At 36.4% G+C, this 20277-nt stretch overlaps 1 protein-coding gene across 2 annotated transcripts; it reads right to left on the bottom strand.

Moving 5' to 3' along the window:
* Positions 1 to 1500: 1500 nt before the first annotated feature.
* RPAP3 (RNA polymerase II associated protein 3) lies at positions 1501 to 20246 on the bottom strand. Of its 2 annotated transcripts, none has more exons than XM_053977302.1 (17): positions 20181 to 20246; positions 18136 to 18294; positions 17407 to 17547; positions 16867 to 16989; positions 15550 to 15677; positions 14850 to 14971; positions 14447 to 14517; positions 13434 to 13565; positions 11938 to 12065; positions 10217 to 10338; positions 8727 to 8797; positions 8447 to 8563; positions 6587 to 6795; positions 5263 to 5458; positions 4576 to 4673; positions 3089 to 3189; positions 1501 to 1991 (listed from the first exon to the last, which is right to left on the bottom strand). In XM_053977302.1, the coding sequence occupies exons 2-17, from the start codon at positions 18289 to 18291 to the stop codon at positions 1900 to 1902; spliced, it is 2007 nt and encodes a 668-aa protein (XP_053833277.1). In that variant the 5' UTR covers positions 18292 to 18294; positions 20181 to 20246; the 3' UTR covers positions 1501 to 1899. The 2 variants fall into 2 exon arrangements, with proteins under 2 accessions (XP_053833277.1, XP_053833276.1); XM_053977301.1 differs by lacking the exon at positions 20181 to 20246 and adding an exon at positions 19578 to 19868.
* Positions 20247 to 20277: the final 31 nt, after the last annotated feature.

The following is a 20277-nucleotide window of genomic DNA, read 5'->3' as shown; positions in this document are numbered from 1 at the left end:
GTTCTACATGATTGGAAAACTTCATCAGCCCTCTTCAACATGCACAAATCCTGAACAGAAATCTGTAAAAGTAGCAGTTTGGTCAAAACCCAACAATGACAGCTTATTTTCATTAAGAGCACAGCACAATGGGGTTATAGGTGATTCTTGTCTTATAGTTTCAAATCCTTCTGCCATGATCTTGCTTTTACTTTTGAAGGTCCTTATTCTAATCACCTGTTTTCATACATCTTTCAAAAAACAGCCTTTGAGAATGCACAAAATGGTTTATTAGTATAATGTAGTCAAGCAAACACCTTTGCTCGACACTGAACTTGTAACAGTCCATAAAATTATCAGGTAACTACTCCATCCCCTACCATTTACTAGTTACAGCAGTATCCCCAGTACCTTATCCAAAGTGCTTTACAATAAGGGGAATAAATAGCCCGGTATCAGTAACTTGGGACACACCCAGCAGTAACAATTCTTACTGTAGGCAGCCTGTAAGCAGTGCTATATAAAGGCTCTTCCATTCCCCAGTAGCACTGCCTGCTCTGGTGCTCAGGTCCATGGCTAATTTGAAGCTACCTTAGGGGTCCAGTGCTAATGTCATCCCTGTCAATTGCTACCAGGCCTGAGGATGCAGCTCAGTTTGTTTGGTTGTTATTTTTTTTTTTTAAACTGGATTATATCTGAACTAGGACATAATGCAAATGTAGCTGCAAATGTTTTAAAATTATTTTTCTAATACTGACTGCATAGAAGACAACATTTACACCTTTTCCTACTAATCCATGTTGGGAATTCGAAGTCTTTTTGAATGCTATAGCTATTTAATAATTTCTCTGAAAAAAAGCACAACTATCAAACCAAAACTTTCAGAAAAGCATGAGCACAGCACAAGGGCTGAATCAGGATGAAAGCAAACTGGCAGGATATTAGCATGTCCAGGATGGAAGAGGCAGCAGATAAACTTACACCACCACCTGGATACTACAGTTAGAGTATACTTGAGAAAATGCTGTTATTTCCTCCTGGTCATGTGAGCAGTGCAAGAAACTTATGCCTCATGCTCAATCTTATTTAAGAATTTCAGTTAATTTCATGCCTTTGCCTTCTTCTACTGTTGAGGTATTTTGCTTAGCCTCCTGAGTCATCTTAAGGGGTTTACCCAGTCAGAACAACTGATCCACAAGGATTAAGTTTCACCAGATTGTTTTAAAAGTACTCTTGAAAGAAGACAGAAAGTGTTTTTCTTTAAACTTTTAGTTTAATGCTACAATATTTGTCTTCCTTCTATTCTGCAATTAGAGTTGAGGTTCACAGGAATAGCTTCAGAGGTTCTCAGCTACCAATGTTAAAACTTCACTTTTAGATAAACACAAGTAAAAATTCTGGAATTTTCTTGCCATCATACTTTAGGTTCACTTTGCAGAGTAGAAGTTCTGATGTGATGGATCCTTACAGAAGAGTGATTTAGGCATCTTAATTTAAAAAAATCCTTAAAAATATAATATCTTCAATTCAACATTCAGTTTATTTTCTAAAAGAAAAAACCCATGCATAATTCTAATATACAGCATTTGATTCTTACCAAACACATGTTTATAAATATTATTTTCCTTTTAATAAAGATCTCTATCTACAGTCCAGATCCTGAATGCCAATCTGCCCAACTGTTTTTCAGGCAAACAGATTCCACTGAAGAAAATGTAGATCCATATTGTTTCAGGTACTGGAAAACAAATGTACTTCATAACTAAATAATGATCTCTTCAGGCACTTGCCATTTGGCTAACCCAAGCTTAAGAGTTTCATTATTTATAAAAGGCAACAAAACTGCAGTCTTTACAGCCTTCTTAACTAATTTCCACATGAAAAAAGGTGCAAATCTAGGCATTTACATCAGCCATCTTGCTAAGAGAAAATGCCGAATTTCTTCTTCAATTCTTCAACAGAAGCATCTTTTAATCCCATGTGGTTCACATGATTGAATAATACCTGTGTGACTGAAAAAGAAAATCCCAACATGAATTCTTACTTTTGTAATTCACATCCTTAAAGTAAATTAGTCCAATTCTTTCCTTGGTGAGAGTAAGGGGCATATGGATTATGCAGTTGAAATACGAATACATTTTTGAACTATTGGGAGGATGAACACAAGTAGCAAATCAAAACTCTCACTTTGTTTTGATGCCCAGGAGCTGCCTAACAACACTTCCTTAAAACAGGTGTATAATCCAGGCAACAGGCAGCTTTTAGTTTCTTTAGAATCTTGACACTATGCCACGGCATGCAGAAGACAAACTATGCCAATGGCAGATAAAGCTTACATCAGGTAAAGGCATGAATGACATTTGTAAGAGGCATTGCACTTCAGTAAGCCAAGTTACTTTATTTTAAGGAGATTCACATTTCAAAATGTTTTAAGTATAATGGTAAGTAGTAAAACTCAACTGTAGATAATGGATTTAAATTTACATGGTCCCGGAGAAATTATTTTCTTTTAAGAGTCTCACTATTACATAGTCTGTCTGGTGTGCTAAATAAAGAAAAAATTTGAGACAAAACCCACTTTTATAAACCATGAATTCAAGCCTATGTTAAGACAAATTGCAAACTAACATGACTGATACCTCCAGAACAGGACAGACAACTAGGCTGAGTGCTTTAGAGATTCTGTTTTCATTCTTTTGCCAACAGAAAAGTCAGGATTTGTCAAGAAATTGTTGTAAATTGTGGAGACTATAATCTGGATACCTTGTATCTCAGATGTAGGATTTCATACAAATTCATACATTTGTAACATTACCAACTACAAACTGACAAGCTAGCAAAGCTTCTTTTATCAGAATAAAATGCAGTAGTATTTCCGATTAAAATAAGAGGATTTAGCTGTAGTTTTCTAGTCTAAACAATAAATAAGGAGTCAAAGTATTAAGAAAAATTACATGACATTCATATTAATTTCTAAAACAATAAAAAGCTAGACAACTAAAATGATTATTACAAAGAATAAACAAGAATAATGCTAAGTTTTACATATTTTTGCCAGATTCTGCAGTATCACAAAGTAAGGTTACAAAGACACTACCAAATTACTTACTTTTTTTTTCTGAACCTGACATAAACATTACTGCCATATCAAATCTTTTTAATTCAGAGAGCCTCTGGAGGATTTCAAGGATGAGTGACGGCTCCTCTTTCCTGAAAAAGATTATTACAAATATAAAAATAACCACTGTTGACTAGAAATATTAAGTAGCTGCAAGCAATATTGAAGTATTCAGGAACAAGAAATTAAAGGACCAATAAAATTCCCCTCTCCTTCATATTCCCTATCTTTGTCTTTCCACTTGTCCATTCACAAAGCAAAAAGTCAATATCCAGAAACATTTATGTAGGTATTATTGTTCTACTGAGCAAGAGTGAAGAAATACAAAAACCTAGATTGATGCAAATTGGCTGCTGGTCATGTACAGAATACCTACTACATGATTTAAAGCTTACACCTGGCTGTAACATCACTATTTTAAATGTATCAGGTAGTGTGAAAGTAAGCAGCACCTGTGGCCATAGGAAGCTCATTGAAAAGCTGAGCCAATTACAGCTGCCTTAATTTTCATCCATACAGAAAATTCCTAGATTGTGTTCATTTTACATTTTTCTGGTCAACAGTAAACAGGCACTGCCTTTGTTACAAATACTAGCAAACTGTATTTTTCTTTCATAATTTCACATTTCTTTCGGAGGGAGACAGGACTTTTACCTTACAGCAAACAATTTCAGCTTCCTAGCCTTTTTATGTTATATCACCAAATGCAGGACTGTATCTCTAAGACACTATTTTTCACCCATCTGATGGACATTTTACTTTTTAAGGAAACCAACGGAAAGGAGACATTGATTTATGCTTGCTTATCTTCATAAAACAACACCGAAAAACACTGAGTGTGTGCTCCTCAGACAGTGTAATTCAGGAAAGCAGTACAGTGCCTCTGACAGACAAAATTAACTTTAGGACTCAAACAGTAGCATAGATAGAAATTTCAAAAATAACTTGTCAGGTCCTGTCTTATCAGAACCTCAGTCTCCAATACACATTTGCTACAGGCAACTGTAAAATGCTAGCAGATAATTAAGTCTGAATGCATCACAGTAAGTGTGGCATAAAACCAAAACCCTCTGAATTTCTCAGCTTTAGAAAGTTAAAATAGAAGACTGTGCAATTTTATGTGCTCTCAGAATACACACACAATTATACGAACAAAAGTTATTTCATATAAATTAAAGCAAGTTTCTGGTGCTCTTTAGCAAAGCACAATTCAACAATACTCAGTAGAAGTATTTTTTCACTTCTTTTCTACCTGTTTTTTTCATGATGAGTTTCACTTCTTAAGAAGCAACTATTGAGTAATTCCAATTATTTCATTATGCTCATGTAATACTGTGTGCTGGAAACAATTTTGTAAGCCTGAGGTTGGGACTAGAGAGAACATAAAAAACCCCCAAACACAAAACAAAAAAACAACCTCCTCCCACCACAAAACCCCCAAACCTTTCAATGTAAAACAAAGGAGGAGTTAAACTTACTCAATGTAGAAGTCATGTAGAATTTTCAGGATCTGGTTAAACAAGTCTGGATCTAAGGACTTCTGAAACAGCTTTGCATAAAGTGAGGGCTCTATTTGCTATGGAAAAATTTTAAAAGTTAATTTTAGGAAAAAAAAAAAAAACCCACAACTGAATCATGAGAATTACATGTGCATTTTCAGAAGGTCATGAACAATGCTGAAGTGCATGAAAGCAAAAAAATCAAATCACACAATTTAACATCAAACAACTATTTTTGCTTGTTTGTTTGGGTTTTTTTATTAATGGTAATTTCTAACTTCTCTTAAAATTTTTTAAGTGATTTTTTTTCAAAAATATATGTAAGTAAAAGCACACATTAAAGTAGATTGCTGTGTTTCAAGTACTTGCTCAGTTTAAAAATGCCACTATATCTAATTGCCCTAGAAGTACTCATTTGAAAAATTAAGAATTTAATAGAATTACAAATGTAAAGTCTTTAAAGAAGGGTCTATATTTGAAAAAAAATGCAGAGACTGTATTTAAAGCAAATAAAAAGGTGCAAAAGTATGTGAAGACAATTAAGTAAAGGCATTCTTGCACACTTGAGACACTCTAAACATACGTATCCCTTCCACCTAAGGGTACTGTTTCTTCAACTATGTTGAAGAAACTGTCCAAACACTGTTGATACTCTATGTTTCCTACCTTCAGGTATAAGTACATGCTTTCAGGGCAGTCTTTCAACTTTCTGAAGTCAGACTCAAGCTGGAAAGAATTTGCAGGAATGGGAGGAACTGAAGAAGCAGACATAAATGACCTTCTAATTTCTTTTTCTCTCTGTTTGCTTGCAGGAAAAGATGGATGCAATATTGATGAAATTCCTTTCACATTTACAGGTTGCCTACAAAGGTATTTTGAAACACAAAATCAAATCAACTTTTAAGGAAATTCTACAGTGAGACCTAATTGGAGATTTCTCTATTCATTAAAAGCTAAAATACTGAAAACGTTTTAGAAAAGAATGTGTTTTAGTTTAAGCAGATATTTTAAAATTCCATCAAATTATACAAGCTTTATATTTGATTCACTTTTTCTTAAAAAAAACACATCTGCAAATACTCAGCCTCTCTCTACTTTATTTCTGGAAATAACTGCATTTTATAGCAGGTTTCTCCCATATATACCTAACAACAAAAACATATTTTCTGCAATTTCATAATACAAAGCAGTAACAATGTCAAATGGATAAACTAGTTTCAGCATTGATAGCAGCAGATCTATTTTCTGTCCTATAACTTGTCATTTAAGTCCATTGATTTTTTAGAAAATAAGAAATAGCTAAGAATATACTTTTTTCTTCAATGCTTCACAGTAAATCCATCTAACTGAGCTAGAAAAGGTGTGTGAGGCCAGTGTTTCTCATACAGGTTCTTTAATAAGAATTCTTTATATCAACAGAACGAAGCAGTGCTGATGCAGCAGACAAAAAGTTCTAAGACTGAGCAAGGATAAAGCTTCTGTACTTCAGTCTAGTTTCAGCAAGACAGACTTCAGTTTGCCTAACTAACACAGTGTGACTTAGAAACTGAGCACATCTGAAGCTACCACCTGCCTCAGCAGAGGAAAGGGTGGTGACACTCCTCTGCTCCTCTTCTCTCACACAACTGGGGTACAAAGAATGCTTGAACTCTGTTCAAAATATCTTCTAAAAAACAACAAATAAAAGTTGTAAAAACAGCTAGGGAAGACTGAGTGCCCAAGCAAGAAAGAGTACAGCATGCAGAAAAATACAAATTCCTTTATATTTGCAATGTATTTGCACCTGAAACTAAATAGGCCATATTTGTTTCAACCACTGAGTGGTAAAAAGGCAGATGTGCAAGGACTGCAGTTTCTTTCAACATTTCTTTTTCAATTCAGATTCTCCAAAGTATCTTCAATACCTCACCACATGTAGACATCTGGAAATTAAGATTATATTTCAACTACATTTACCTTTTAAAAAGAGGATCAGAATTATTATACTTACTGTAATAGTGATGTATCACTGATTTCTTCTATTTTCAAGTGCTTTGCTTTTGGAGTATCAACTGTAGTCAACCGATCATCCTGATCTAGAGCTTCTGTTGCTTCAACACTCACCAAATTCCTCCAGTTATTGATTAAAGTAGTGCTGGGAAAGTCACCATCTGATGTATCATCATCAACTTCTTCAATATCTATTCTTTGCAATGGCTTCTAAATAGAGCACAAACCTCACGTCACATGTGGACTCAACCTAAGTGTGTAAACAGACTCCAGACACAGCTGTGTGTAACTTAAAATAAGCATATGATAACCAGTTAAGTTACCTCTGCAGTGGTGCACAGAGAAGACACTTGGCATAAAGGGAAATGGCAAAACCAGGAAACCATAAAAATCTACATAAAGCCTGTTATGATAATTTTATTGCTTTACCCTCATAAACCAGTATATCCTTACCCTAGAGGATCTCCGTATGCAGTCTGTTTTCCAAGTAATAATTAAAAATGTATACTTTTCAACTAAGGTTGAATAGGCATGATCTATCATATACTTTGTCCCATAATGTGGTAAAACTTTGTAATTTAGCAAAACAAAAAAATATCCAACAACACAGGCCTTGGCCCACAACTTAAAATTTTGATATAATAAATACCTGTAACTCAGCCCTGCTGACTGACCATATTACATACATCCTAAGGTAATTAATTCCACCATATACTAAAATGCTTCAGATTATTTAATCTCTGTGTGATCCCCATTATTTTTGACCATCGCCTAGTACCACCATCACAGGTCTTAAAAAAAAGCTCTCATTGCTTCTTACTTTAGAACTTCATTTGCTGAACATGAACATAGTATGTATGGCTCTAGAAATACTGAGATCTAGAAAACCTTAACAAAATAACAAGAGGAATACAACCAACCTAGCATCTTCACTTAATTTAGCAGCCAAAGTGAACACTTAATAAATATAACTGTCTATAGTATTTCAGCTTTTCAAAATAAATTATTCTAGGTTTAAAGAAATAATGTTTCTAGTTACAGAGAGGACATAATACTCCTCTCTCCCAAAGGACCAAAACATTTTCTATTAGAACTATCCATCTGAATTACATTACTTATGAGGGTAAACAAAGGTTTTCAAATAGCATGAGTGCATACACATACAAAGTACGAGCACTCTTTGTATTTACACAACTCATTGCTGAATGTATAAAGATTAAATATACTCAAAGAGGAAGCCTAATACATAAAGAAACCTGGTATTACATTTTTTTCATCTATAACTCATTCATCTGACTATAACCACTGATAATTCATAGTCCAAATACATTGCATATTGAAAACCAATATCCAGCTGTCCTGCAGTTTACATGGATGAAAATGCACGCTCAAAACTCTTTGGAAAGCAGCCCTATGTGAAAGCAGCATATGGCACAAGTAGGCAACTTGTCTTATAACCACTATGGCTGCTGTAAAAACTGTAAACAGCAGTAGAAATTAAGGAAAGTTTACCCAGAGGTTCTCAACTCTCTCTCATTTAGTCTCAACTGCAATGTTACCTATGGGCACAAGACAGGGTTTTGGGGCTGCCTGCCTATTCCACATTATAAATGTATGCATACACCATGTTTGCTGAGGGTGGTACTGCAGGCTGAATGCTTACCCCACCACTGCTGTGAACATTAGCATTTCCATGCGTGCATATGTTCTTGAAAAATATCAAAAGAGTAAATTTATGTATTTTTGGCTTTCCACAGGCAAGGCTATCTATCAGGGGTTAGTCTGCAATACAGAAAGCAGATTTTAACTCCAAACTCTACTTTTCCCACCTTTATAGAAAGCAATTCATGTAACAACTTACTGTTGATTTAATCTGCAATGGATTATCAATCATTTTCACTATATTTTTGATTTCTGCATCTTTTATCAATACTGCAGGATATTCTTTGTGAGTCTGCTGCTCTTTCTCAGCTAATTCCTGAAAAAAAATGCCAAGTTGTACAAAAGATCAGGTGTTTCATGAACAAATACAAGGTATGTTAAAAATAATGTAATAAAGAATAAAAACCTTCTAGTACTATAGTCTTACAAAAAACTTCTGAACAAACAAAACCCCACTATACCCAAATAAGCATACATACATTCCTTATTTTCGTGAGTTCATTTATTGCTTGTTTATTTCCAGGTTCCAGCTTCAGAACCGCTTCAAAATCTGAGTGAAAAACAACACACAAACTGTAGATATTTCAAGTTACAATGTACATGTGGCAGATTTTAAACCTTCTATTTTCCTTTCATAGCTCTAAAAATAATTAAAGGCAGGTAAGTGACAGAATGGCCAAGGCTGGAAGGGACCACCAGTGGGTCATCTGGTCCAACCTCCCTACTCAGGGAGGGTCATCCTAGAGTACAATGCACAGGATGGCATCCAGACAGTTTTTGAATATCTCCACTGAGGGACACTCCACAACCTCTCTGGGAAATCAGTTTCAGTGCTTGATCACCTGCACAATAAAGAAGTTCTTCCTCATATTCAGGTGGAACTCCCTGTGCATCAGTTTCCACCTGCTGCCTCTTGTCCTATTGCTTAGAACCACTGAGAAGAGCCTGGCTCCATCCTTTTGACACCTTCCCTTCAGATACCGATAGACATTGGTGAGGTCACCCCTCAGTCATCTCTTCTCAAGACTGAACAGGCACAGCTCCCTCAGTCTTTCCTCATGAGAGAGATGTTCCATTCCTCTGAACATCTTTGTCGCCCTCTGCAGGACCCACCCCAGGAGCTCCATGTCTCTTGCACTGAGGAGCCCAGAACTGGATACAGCACTCCAGATGTGCCTCAGCAGGGCTGAGTGGAGGGACAGGATCACCTCCCTGGACCTGCTGGCAGTGCTCTTCCTAATGCAGCCCAGGATTCCATTGGCCTTCCTGGCCGCAAGAGCATTGCTGGCCCATGGACAGCTTGTTGTGCACCAGGTCCTTCTCCCAGCAGGTCAGCCTGAGTCTGTGCTGGTACAGGGGTTGTTCTTCCACAGGTGTAGGCCCTTGCATTTGCCTTTTGGATTTCTGAAGGTACCTCTCTGCCCACCTCTCTAATCTGTCAAGGTCTTTCTGGAAGGCTCACAGCACTCTGGGGTATCGGCTGCTCCTCCAAGTTTTCTATCATCACTTGCTGAGGAGGCATCTGCCCCTTCATCAAGTCAATGATGAACAAATTAAACCACAATGGGCTCAGTATTGAACTTTGAGGCACACCACTTGTGACAGGCCTCCAGCTAGACCCTGTGTCACTGATTAAGACCCCCTGGGACCTGTTGTTCAGCCAGTTCTCAATCTACCTCACTGTCCCCTTATAAGTCATCCTAATGCCTATATCATTACCTACTTTTAAATGAGCTTTCCAAACTATTTCTTACCACTTATAAACAGCAACAGCTGTTCACACAAAACTGTCTTCCCATTATGTGGGCACCAACACAAGAGTTTTTATACATATTCAGTGAAATCCAAGAGAAACCACTTAATTCTTAACTTCTGCACTGATAATCTCAGTAAGTCAGAACAAAAAAAGATCAGGATGTCCTTATACTGATCTATTACCTACCACATTTAGGCTACTTCAAAATCATACCTTGAATAGCTTCCTTTAACTTCCCAAGAGCAACTCTGGCAGCTCCTCTTCTGGCAAAAGCTTTAGAATAGGAAGCATCTAAGAGCAGAGCTTGTGTGCAGTCATCTTCTGCATCTTTGTACCTCAGCAAAAGCATAGTACAAAATTAATAATCAGTTTCAAGAGGCAATTTCAACTGAAACAATAGAGCTACCCAAACCAATTAAAATATAAAGGTAAATCTTCATTACCTACATACATAAATGTATCACTGAGCTAAAATGTGAATTTAAAAATTCCCATAAAATATGGTTTCTCAGCACCTTGAAATTTAAGCTGTATCTTTTGGTATCTCATAACAAAGTGCTGACTCTTTTTAGGATTACAAAAATTCACATACTCTGTAAAGAAAAAAAAACACATTAAAGCTTGTCAGAGCAGAGACCACTTTAAAAATTCAACAACAGCCTTAAAATCAAAGTTAGTACCATGGCTTTGTACTTCTGAAAACCAGAAATACCACTGCAAACAAAGAAAAGGTACCAGAGAGGAGAAGCAAGTATTCATGAGAATAAATTTCTCTGCATTTGGAATTCTGTGACTTGTCCTTAACTATTTCAAAATGAGAACTCAGAATATCCTTGCAATAATGTCATTTGCTTCATTTTAAGATTAAATTTCCTCATCCCATTTATACAGTTACATTAGATCATGATTCCACTATGTACTTAATGAAGTATTTGCATTCATTCCTCTTCTCCATGTTCAAACTATCATTAAATTTATGCAAATTAATATTTATTTGCTGTTCTCACCAACACTAGTAGTTTGTAAGAATACCAATGGGCTTTTGTTGCATTTTATGTTTGGTCCTCTTTCAAATGTAAAGACCCATGATACAATCATAAGGAATCAATTTTCTTGCTTGGTCATTCAATTAAAGTATCGCTTCCTCTGAATTTCACAGAAGATTTGCATTTTGATGTCCTTTAAATTACAAGTGTTATGTCAGAAATACTATCCATGCAACCCATCTTATCGTAATTTGAGATCAATCTACTATCTCTAGAGATACTCAGCCATGTAACATTAAAACAGATGACCAACATAACCCTCTGCTCTTCATGCTACCAGCTTACAAGTTTTAAATTACCACACCATCACAGAGTCAAAGTTCACACCTAAAAACCGGAACTTATCTAATTTGCTGGAAAGCATGAATTTCTGTACAGTTTCTGAGTTATTTGGATAAAACTTAATTAAAAAAACAAGCAATACATACATCCCTCTATCAGTGAAGTTAAAAAAAAACATTTTAAAATGTAAAAATTTCCAGAAAAAGCTTTTATTCATTCCCTCCGAAGTCAGAAGCTATAATCCACTTCTTTTTACAGTGCAATATTTAGTAGCAGACTGGGTTTCATAGTCAAAGACAAAGCTTTGGGCAGTTCCTTTCAGAAAGGTGAATACCTGGATTTTGCACACATAAAAGAATGAAAATCCAACTTCAGAAACCATTATTTCATAGTGGTGCTATTTCATTCTCTCACTTGCTCCCTACGAATTGCATTTTGAGATCACACATACAGATTTGTTCCCTCTCCTTTACTGCTTTCAATGTAATTTATTCTATACTGAATTCTAACAAAAATGAGGAGTGACAATAACTCGAGTGAAAATCTGCTGGATCATTATTCCTCTTGATTTACAACAAACAATACAGCATGTACAATTCCACTTACTTCTCAATCTTTAGGTAGGCCATGGCTCTGTTAGCTGGCAGTAGTGCATTGGTGCCATCTGCTGCGATACCACGGGTGTAACATTCTATTGCAGCCTCATACTTTCCTTCTTTGAAATAACCATTACCCTGGAATATTTAGGCCCCAAAAAAAAAAAAAAAACAACACTGAGAAAATCCAGTGCAATTAACTTTTTCTTATCCTTTTTTGCAGAGAGGGTGACAACATTATGAAGATGAATTGCAAAGAACACCCACATCAGGGCAGAGAGTTACAGCACATTTTTTCCTATCTAAGTTTGGAGGCAGAATACAAAAACTATCTTAATACTTTCTAATACTTGAAGGATAAAAAAAACTTTGCTACATGCATAGTTCAAATGCAGACTTGTAAGTCTACAACTTGTTATTTAACTTTATGCTTGATGTAACCTACCGTGTACCCCATGAATTTAAACACAAGCTGAACATTTACAATTCCCGTTTCAAGATGATTTTATGCACTTCACAAATTCATGTTTATCCTGATCCATAAAACTTATCCTTAAATATTACTTGGGTCCAAATATTGTTGTTGTTTTCCATACAAGAACATTACATTACTTTTTTGCTTGTTTCTGGGGGACTAAAATTACCTTTTGCTTCTCAATACTGATTTGAAGCTGCACATCTTCTCTGCTACTACTCTACTGACTGACAAAAAACCAGAAAGGCCACAGTTCAGACTTGACAAGGATCCATGTCACCAGGAACAATCCTGCAGTGAGTCAGCTCTGCTGCCAATGAACTATTGTATTAGACTGAGATTTCTCTTCTGAGACCTAGTCAAACTCTTGTTCCTTAATCCATACTTTCATTCTTATCTAATTACTTTTTACAACCAGTATAGCATACCTATAACAAGTCAGGAGCTACATACCTAAGTAAGTGAGCAGAAAAATTATGGTTTAGTTGGTAACTTTATTTATTTACTGAAAGAATGGTGAGAGGGAGAAATCAATAAGCCAACTGTGAGTCAAGACTATGCATCCAGAAATACATGTCATTGTTGCTTGCACCCCCAAAGTCCTTTTTATAACTCCTATTCATCATGTAATCAGAGGTTTGAAAACAAGAAATAGTCCACAACTCCCCTTGGACAAGCAAGCATCAAGATGCTTATAATAATGGAGAAATGGAATCTTTGTAAAGTGCAGTTAAAGTTCTACTTGTCTTACTGTGTATTTGAAATTTCGCATATACAATTTGGGCTGTAAAAGCTACCTTTGATAATTATTCCTCCAGACAAATCCATACAGAACTCACTGTCCCACTCACCTTCCTGAAGGCAAAATGGGAAACACTTAAGGTAACATCAAGGACATTCCAAGTATGAAGTTCAAAGCAGTATCAGGTTTAATTTATACATTTGCATAACTAAAAGCAGCATAACTAACAGCACAACACAACTTTTTTCTTTGCTGGGTTTTTCCTGTTCCACCAGAACCTGTGACCTACCAGATCTTTTTCTGTAACTGCCTTCTGCTTGAGCTGCTGGTCTTCAATGCGCTTTTTCTCTTCATCTGTTAATCCTGTTCTGACTGAATCTTCAAACTCTTTCTGTTCTGAATTTTCTTTTAATGATAGAGCCTGTAAAAACATAATTTTTCCCTTCAGTAAGTATTTCCCCACTTAAACATTTTCAGAACGTAAATTACAATAATTTCTAAACTTTTAAGATAAGAAAATCTGCCAATCTTTTTAACAGCAGTGCCTGTGTTGTAAATGAAATATAAATTGAAGAGACAATTTAAAAACAACTTCAAATTGTTTCTTGAAAATATATTTCTTTGAGGGTCTGCAAGTCAGAATAACGCTGGGTAAATGAAAAGTATGTAGCTTCCGAAGCACTGTCAAAAACACAGTTGAAGAGATGTAAGTAAATTCATACAGAAGTGACAGGTGAGCTTATATTTACAAAGGTCATCATAATTAACATTCTCCCTGTCACGAAAAGGATCTAACTTGCACTAGGAGTATTTTGTTCTGTTCTTAGAACAACTTTCTGGTTTGGTTGACCACAGCAATCAGTGGGACTACAAGCAGGCTAGCAATGCAGTTTTACGGCTAAGAGAACACAGAAGTTCTCTCCTGTGCTGTGCTTCCTTATACCAAAATACTAAGCATGACTGAAGAAAGCATTAACACAGGAGGTAGAAAATTGGGGAAAATTAAAAAAACAAATCAGCCAACCAACCCACCAAAACCCAACCAACCAAAAACAAAAAGTCCAAAAGACACCAGATGGTGCACACATGCAGTTTTAGTCTGGAATCCAATATTACACTGATATTTGCATGTGTGTGAGTTTCTCCAAAAGAAACTCCATTCAAGATTTTGACCTCGGTGAACTTCAGATGCCAGAAAAAGCATGTGAGAATTTATTGAATCAGCTCTCATTATAAAAACTGACATAGATATAAACTGAATAGGGTGTATTAACTTATGTTAGGGTCTATTGATCTTTTTACCTGATCAATTTTCTTCAGTTCATTTTTTGCTTCCAAATTATTTGCATCCAGCTCCAAAACTTTTTCATAATCTATCAGAAGACCAGAAAAGTATGTTTCAGGTAGAAAGCACAGACCAGTAAGCAGAGCATTCTTTTGAGACAAACCTTTTTTGTAATTACCCAAGAAGCCTGAAATATTTCAAGGAATACATCATTCTAGAACAGTTAAAGCTGAATTATTCAAGAACTACTAACATCCACCGCTATAATTGGGACTTGCTACTTGAATTTTACCTCGCCAGAAGAATATGCAACATAGTATTTCAATTCTTTGTTTATAGGAAACAAAAATTAAAATCCTATATCAAAGAAGCAGATCACATAAATTTGTATTTTAAGAAAAGAATTTAAAAAAGACCCACCTTCTTTAGCACCTTGAAGATTTTTCAAAGCAAAGCGAGCGGCCCCTCTTCTCGCATAAGCCTTTATGTAATTTTTATCTAAAGCAAGTGCTAAATTGCAGTCAGATTCTGCAACAGAAAACCTATCAAAAAAAAAAAAAAGTAGTTGGACACATCTAGGTTACAAACCCCAAAATTTCAGCAGTTCATCCTACTCTGAGCCTCACCAGGTTTTTGATAACATGGGAATCTTACATGCTTCAGAAGGGGTTCAAACCAAGTACCTACACACTCCTTGATTCCAAATACATTAAAATAAGAAAGGAAAACAGCAATAAAGAATCTCTACTGCCACAGAAAGAATAACCAATTCCCCTGTATCCTTTCTTCACCAAAACAAATGAAAGCCTTAAAAATAGAGCTCACTGAATGTGAAAGGCAATTTAACTTCCTCTTTTTTCTTCAAGTCTTACACTGTTAACACAGAAGATGGTGAACTGTTAGTGTGCAAGCCAGGGAAGAATTGATAAAGGAGACTACCAGATTTCTTCTCCTGCCGATTCCTATTTTACTATGAAACTGGAAGGCAGGTTGCAACAATGGCCTTACACAGACTGAATCACAGCATAACGTATAAATCAAGAATTAAAACTAGACCAAAAATCTGAAGGTAGTGTTTCAAATACACAAATATTAAGAGATTTAACAATGCAAGTCTTACTTTTTCATTCTATAGAAAGCTGATGCTCTGTTTGTGGGCAATATTGGATTGTATGGATCAGAATGCATCCCTCTAGTATAGCATTTTATAGCTTCATCAAAGTTTCCTTGTTTAAAGTAGTTATTACCCTGTGAATAGAAAAAAGCATTTTCAGCAAGTTACTGTACATTGGCAGACACATTGCTTATTAAAAACCCTTAAAAAAATCAAAGTATTCTAGAAATGCTTCAATATTTTTGTTCAACATTTCTCATGAAATACGCTATTATATTCTAAGTGCACCATATTCAGTAATTTTCATGATATATTCTATAACATAGGGCTATAAAATATTAATTTTCAGTATCTCTAGGTCATTTCCAGAAACACACAACAAGGACGTACATAGCTACTTAAATTACCGAATGGGGCTTTTTAAAGTTTTTAGTAACTAGGTTTGGCATCTTCACTTTCCAAGTTAACATTCTCATTTCTGCCTCCTCTGGGACACAGCTTTTACCTCATGCACCCTCAACGACCTCACTGCAGCCAAGATAACAATAGCCAAAGATACCTCAGCTTCTCAGTGTAGACTGCAGATTACAAGTGAAGGAATTCCCACAGCAGTAGGAATACAACACAAATATCACCCACATAGACAATTTAAAACAAACAGACAACTCACCCTACAAAAACCCAAACCAAAGCTAGAACTACTATTTCTAATATTTCTAATATTGACTGGCAGATGGGTTAGGTGATTGCTTACAAACAGAGAAGATTATCAAAAACACAGAAGCTGCTACACAACTTAGTCTCTTTTTCATGGCAACAAAGCCTGAGATAGATCTCTTTCTATATCCTACCTTATTAGGTAAAACTGAAGCGGTATAAACTTGCCATTATTAAAGCAATGAAGTTCACCCATCATTCCCAGATGTACTGGTCTCACAAAAGGAGTATTTTTAAGTTTTTGCAGATTAAGTTTGGGGCATTCAGATGTTGTGTTCAGGTAAAAAACAGTTTGCTCTATATATCAATTCTATACAGCCATTCAACTTCTCAAAGCAAATAATCACCAATACATTTGTCATCACAGGCATACATAAATTAGACTCTGCCACGCTTGCTGCTACTGACAATGAGAAGGAATAGAACTGCAGTGAGAATTTTCTATTTTGGAATAATGAGCAGGGAAACAAGACAGGAAGACTTCCAAATAGGCAATTCTTTTACCAGATGTGTAGTCTCAGTAGATGATCTTTTAAAAGAAAATTGCAAATACTCCTATACTTATTTTTTTTCTTTATAAATAATAAGCATTCATAATTCTATAACCTTTTCCTTCTCTGCAAGAGCCTTTTCAGCATCTACATGAATTCCATCTTCTTCAGAGTCTGATTCTGGAGATACAGAGTCATGAGTACTATCTTCTTTATCAAGTTCTTCAAGTATTTTATCCTGGAATTTTATAAAAATAAAAACTCAAAGTGTTGTCTTCATTATAATTTAACAGTGCAAAATATACAAGTAAGATTTTATTAATGTGTCCTCCAATACTGACAGTTGTGCTTAGTCTTATATTCTACTATAATTATGACCTTTTAATAGGTCTATTGTTAAAACAAGTTTTTTTTCCCCTTAAACTCAAATTCAATCTGCTGGATGAAAGCACAGTCAATAGAAAACCAAGTATTTACCAATATTCCAAATGAACATGTAACCTTTTTGGGAGAAAGCTACCTTATGTCCATACAATACCCAGCACAATAAGATACTGACTAATGGACTGAATTCTCAGCACTGTAACAAAATTTTATTTAACACAGAATCAACTGGGGACAGGACTCTGGCAACAAAGCAAATCTTAAGACTCACCACATCAAGTTTCCCCCACGCTTCATAATCGTAAGACTTGATCTTGTTTTTCTTGTTTTCCTCAGACGTTATCTTTGAAGGGACTTTATTTTTGGTTTTCTTCTTTTCCTTAAAAGCCTTGTTTCGAATTGGTGGTAAATTCTAAATAGAATCAAGCAATTTTTTATGAAACAGATGTGTGAAAATCACTTGCACTGAAGAATCTACAGCACCTGTATCTAGACAGATTCTATCTACTGGCTAGTTTTATTTTTAGAAATTCATCCAGCAAGCTGTTCTCATGAGCTCTAGAAAACCATTAAGAACTACAAGCATAAATTTTTCAACACTTAATAGTATATATTACATGTATGATATAAAACTCAATTTTAGAAGACAACTCATTTCAGAGTATCACTGAAGAATCACTTCAATATACTAAATGTCAGCAGTAAATTACCAATACTGATGCTGTAAATAGAAATATTCTCATAGATCTACCTGGAACCGATAAAAAATTTACTGGCCTCATCACCTTCAAGGGCTACTGCCCCATAGCTCTGTTAGTGGTGCAGTTCACAGAGAAATCTCTTGATTACTTGAGGTGAAGAACACATCATGGATTAGTTTACGCCTTCTATTCAGATATTTTAAGTTAAAAAATGTAATTTTGCTAACATAAAACATAATTATTATAAACACTATCACAGTATGAATAGCTGAGTTGACACTGGTCTTGTGTTTTCTTACCTCTTCTGGGACCCCACTCTGTTTCCTGAGTTCAGAATCCACTTCTTTAATATCTTTTTCCCAGCTCTCCAATTCTCTCACAAAATCCTGCAGCTCTTCAGCATTTTGCTTCACTTGCAGCTGCAGTTCTATTGCTTTACTTGGTGCACTCATCATAATCTGCCAAAATTCAAGGAAAAAAGCCTTCTAAAAAGAAGTTGGAAGTATGCAGTGAAGGAAGCTGGCTACTTCAAAAATAACAAGTCTGACTTATGTGCCAGTCAGACTTCCCAATAATATAGTAGGAGCATTAAACACTAAGAGACTAAGAAGAAACACAGTTTAAATGTCTTTGAAAAAATGAAGGGAAGCCATATTATTCAGATAAAACAAAGTATATAATAACAAACAGCAATTAACATTTTCCTAACTAAATATAAGGTAAAACACCCAACAAGTCAATGGTAATCCTGAAATTGCAAGAAAGTCCCTAAAACACTGTTTAGTAATTATTAATACTTGATTGTCTTAATAAATTTCGTTGTCTCCATTTTGTTGTCTTAAGTGAAAGAAGCTTTATTATCACAAAAATATCAAGTCACAATTAAAAAGTAACCTTAAAAAAATTTTGGTTACAATTCAGAAAAAAAAAAAGAAACCCCACATGTGTACAGTTCACAGCACAAAAATCTGAAAGGATGAAGGAAACATGTTTTGAAAACAACCATGATTGAGCAACTCATGATAAGCTAAATACAAACTTAGACAAAGAGAGTTATAAATGGTTGCTAACTATAACCTCTTGATGGCAAGCTTCAGGATCTGTTACAAGCCTCATGGAAACACAAATAAGCAATTTGTAGAGATACTACACATAATGCTTTTAAAGAGGAAAAAGGTCTAGGTTATTTGACATGCTTTATTTAATATTATTTTTCACACCTGTGCAATAACCTAGTAGTACAACAATATAAAAATTGATAAACAAAGCTAATGGTTTCTGTGGTACAATGTGCCATCCATAATTACAGAGAAGGATCTCAAAGATATGGAAAAACACACTGCACAATTACGACTGAACTAATGCTACCAAAGTAGAAATATTTTTACATGCTCAGGAATAAGCAGCTGAGTAGATGCCCTGCTGCAGCAGTTTGCTTCGCCCTAGTTCATGCACAGGTGGTGACATAATTATCCTGAGCAACGTATTTGAAACAAATATTAGGTCTATTTGAAACAAAACAAAAGAAACATTCAGTGAAGCCAAAAGTACATAGCTTTCATCATGTTTCCAGTTAAGGAGCTTACTATGTTCTTTTCCACCTTCAACTGTTGTCTCATGCCGAACTACCACTGTAATATTCAGTCTGTTAATTTCGTGCAACTTGGGCATCAAGTATTTCATAGAGCCTAGCATTTCTAGGTAGCTAGAACGAGACACTTGAAAATATGCAAAAAAATACCTTGCAATCTGCCGAACTTTTCTTTTTCCTATGTCTGACTAAAACAGTATTCTCACGCAGGTGAAAATCTAACATGAAATCTGGCTGTTTGTTCTCTGCCACTCTAAAGCATCCTGCTGAAGTGTATAAAGTCAGATTGTTCCGTTACCCACTAGCCGCACACAACTTAGCAACGACCTTAATCCACGCACTGACAGCAGCCTCTACAGCGCAGCTCTTACACCCTTCAGGGCACTTTTATTCGACTCTCAACGCAGAGCCTTTCCAACACCCGAAGGCTGCTCGTTCCGGCGACTCCCTTGGAGCGGCCGCACCACGCCGGCGGCCCGGCCGGCAGCACGGCCCCGCCCTGGAGCGGGTCCCGGGGCCGCACCGCAGGAGGCGCCGAGGCAGAGCAGCCCCCCTGAGCCTCAACACCCGCCTCTGCACCGCCCGCAAGTTGCAAGCGAGGCCTTGACTCCATCAGGGTGCGCTCCCCCACGCCTCGCCTCGCCACCCCGTGCGGCCAAGCCGCCCGCGGACCACAGGGGTGGGGATGTGGCTGCGGGACGGCGCCGCCAGAGCATCGCACCCCGCGCTCGCCCCGTCCCACCGCGACCTCACCTGCGCCGCGCCGCAGCTCCTCCCGCGCCGCCGCCCGCGCTGCCCAGCGCGCTCCCAGGCTGCAGCGCGGCCCCAGGCGGCAGCAGGCGACAGCGCC

Source organism: Vidua macroura, chromosome 5 (genome assembly GCF_024509145.1).
Source record: "Vidua macroura isolate BioBank_ID:100142 chromosome 5, ASM2450914v1, whole genome shotgun sequence".
Taxonomy (NCBI): Eukaryota; Metazoa; Chordata; class Aves; order Passeriformes; family Viduidae; genus Vidua; species Vidua macroura.
This window is presented reverse-complemented; position numbering and strand designations above follow the sequence as displayed.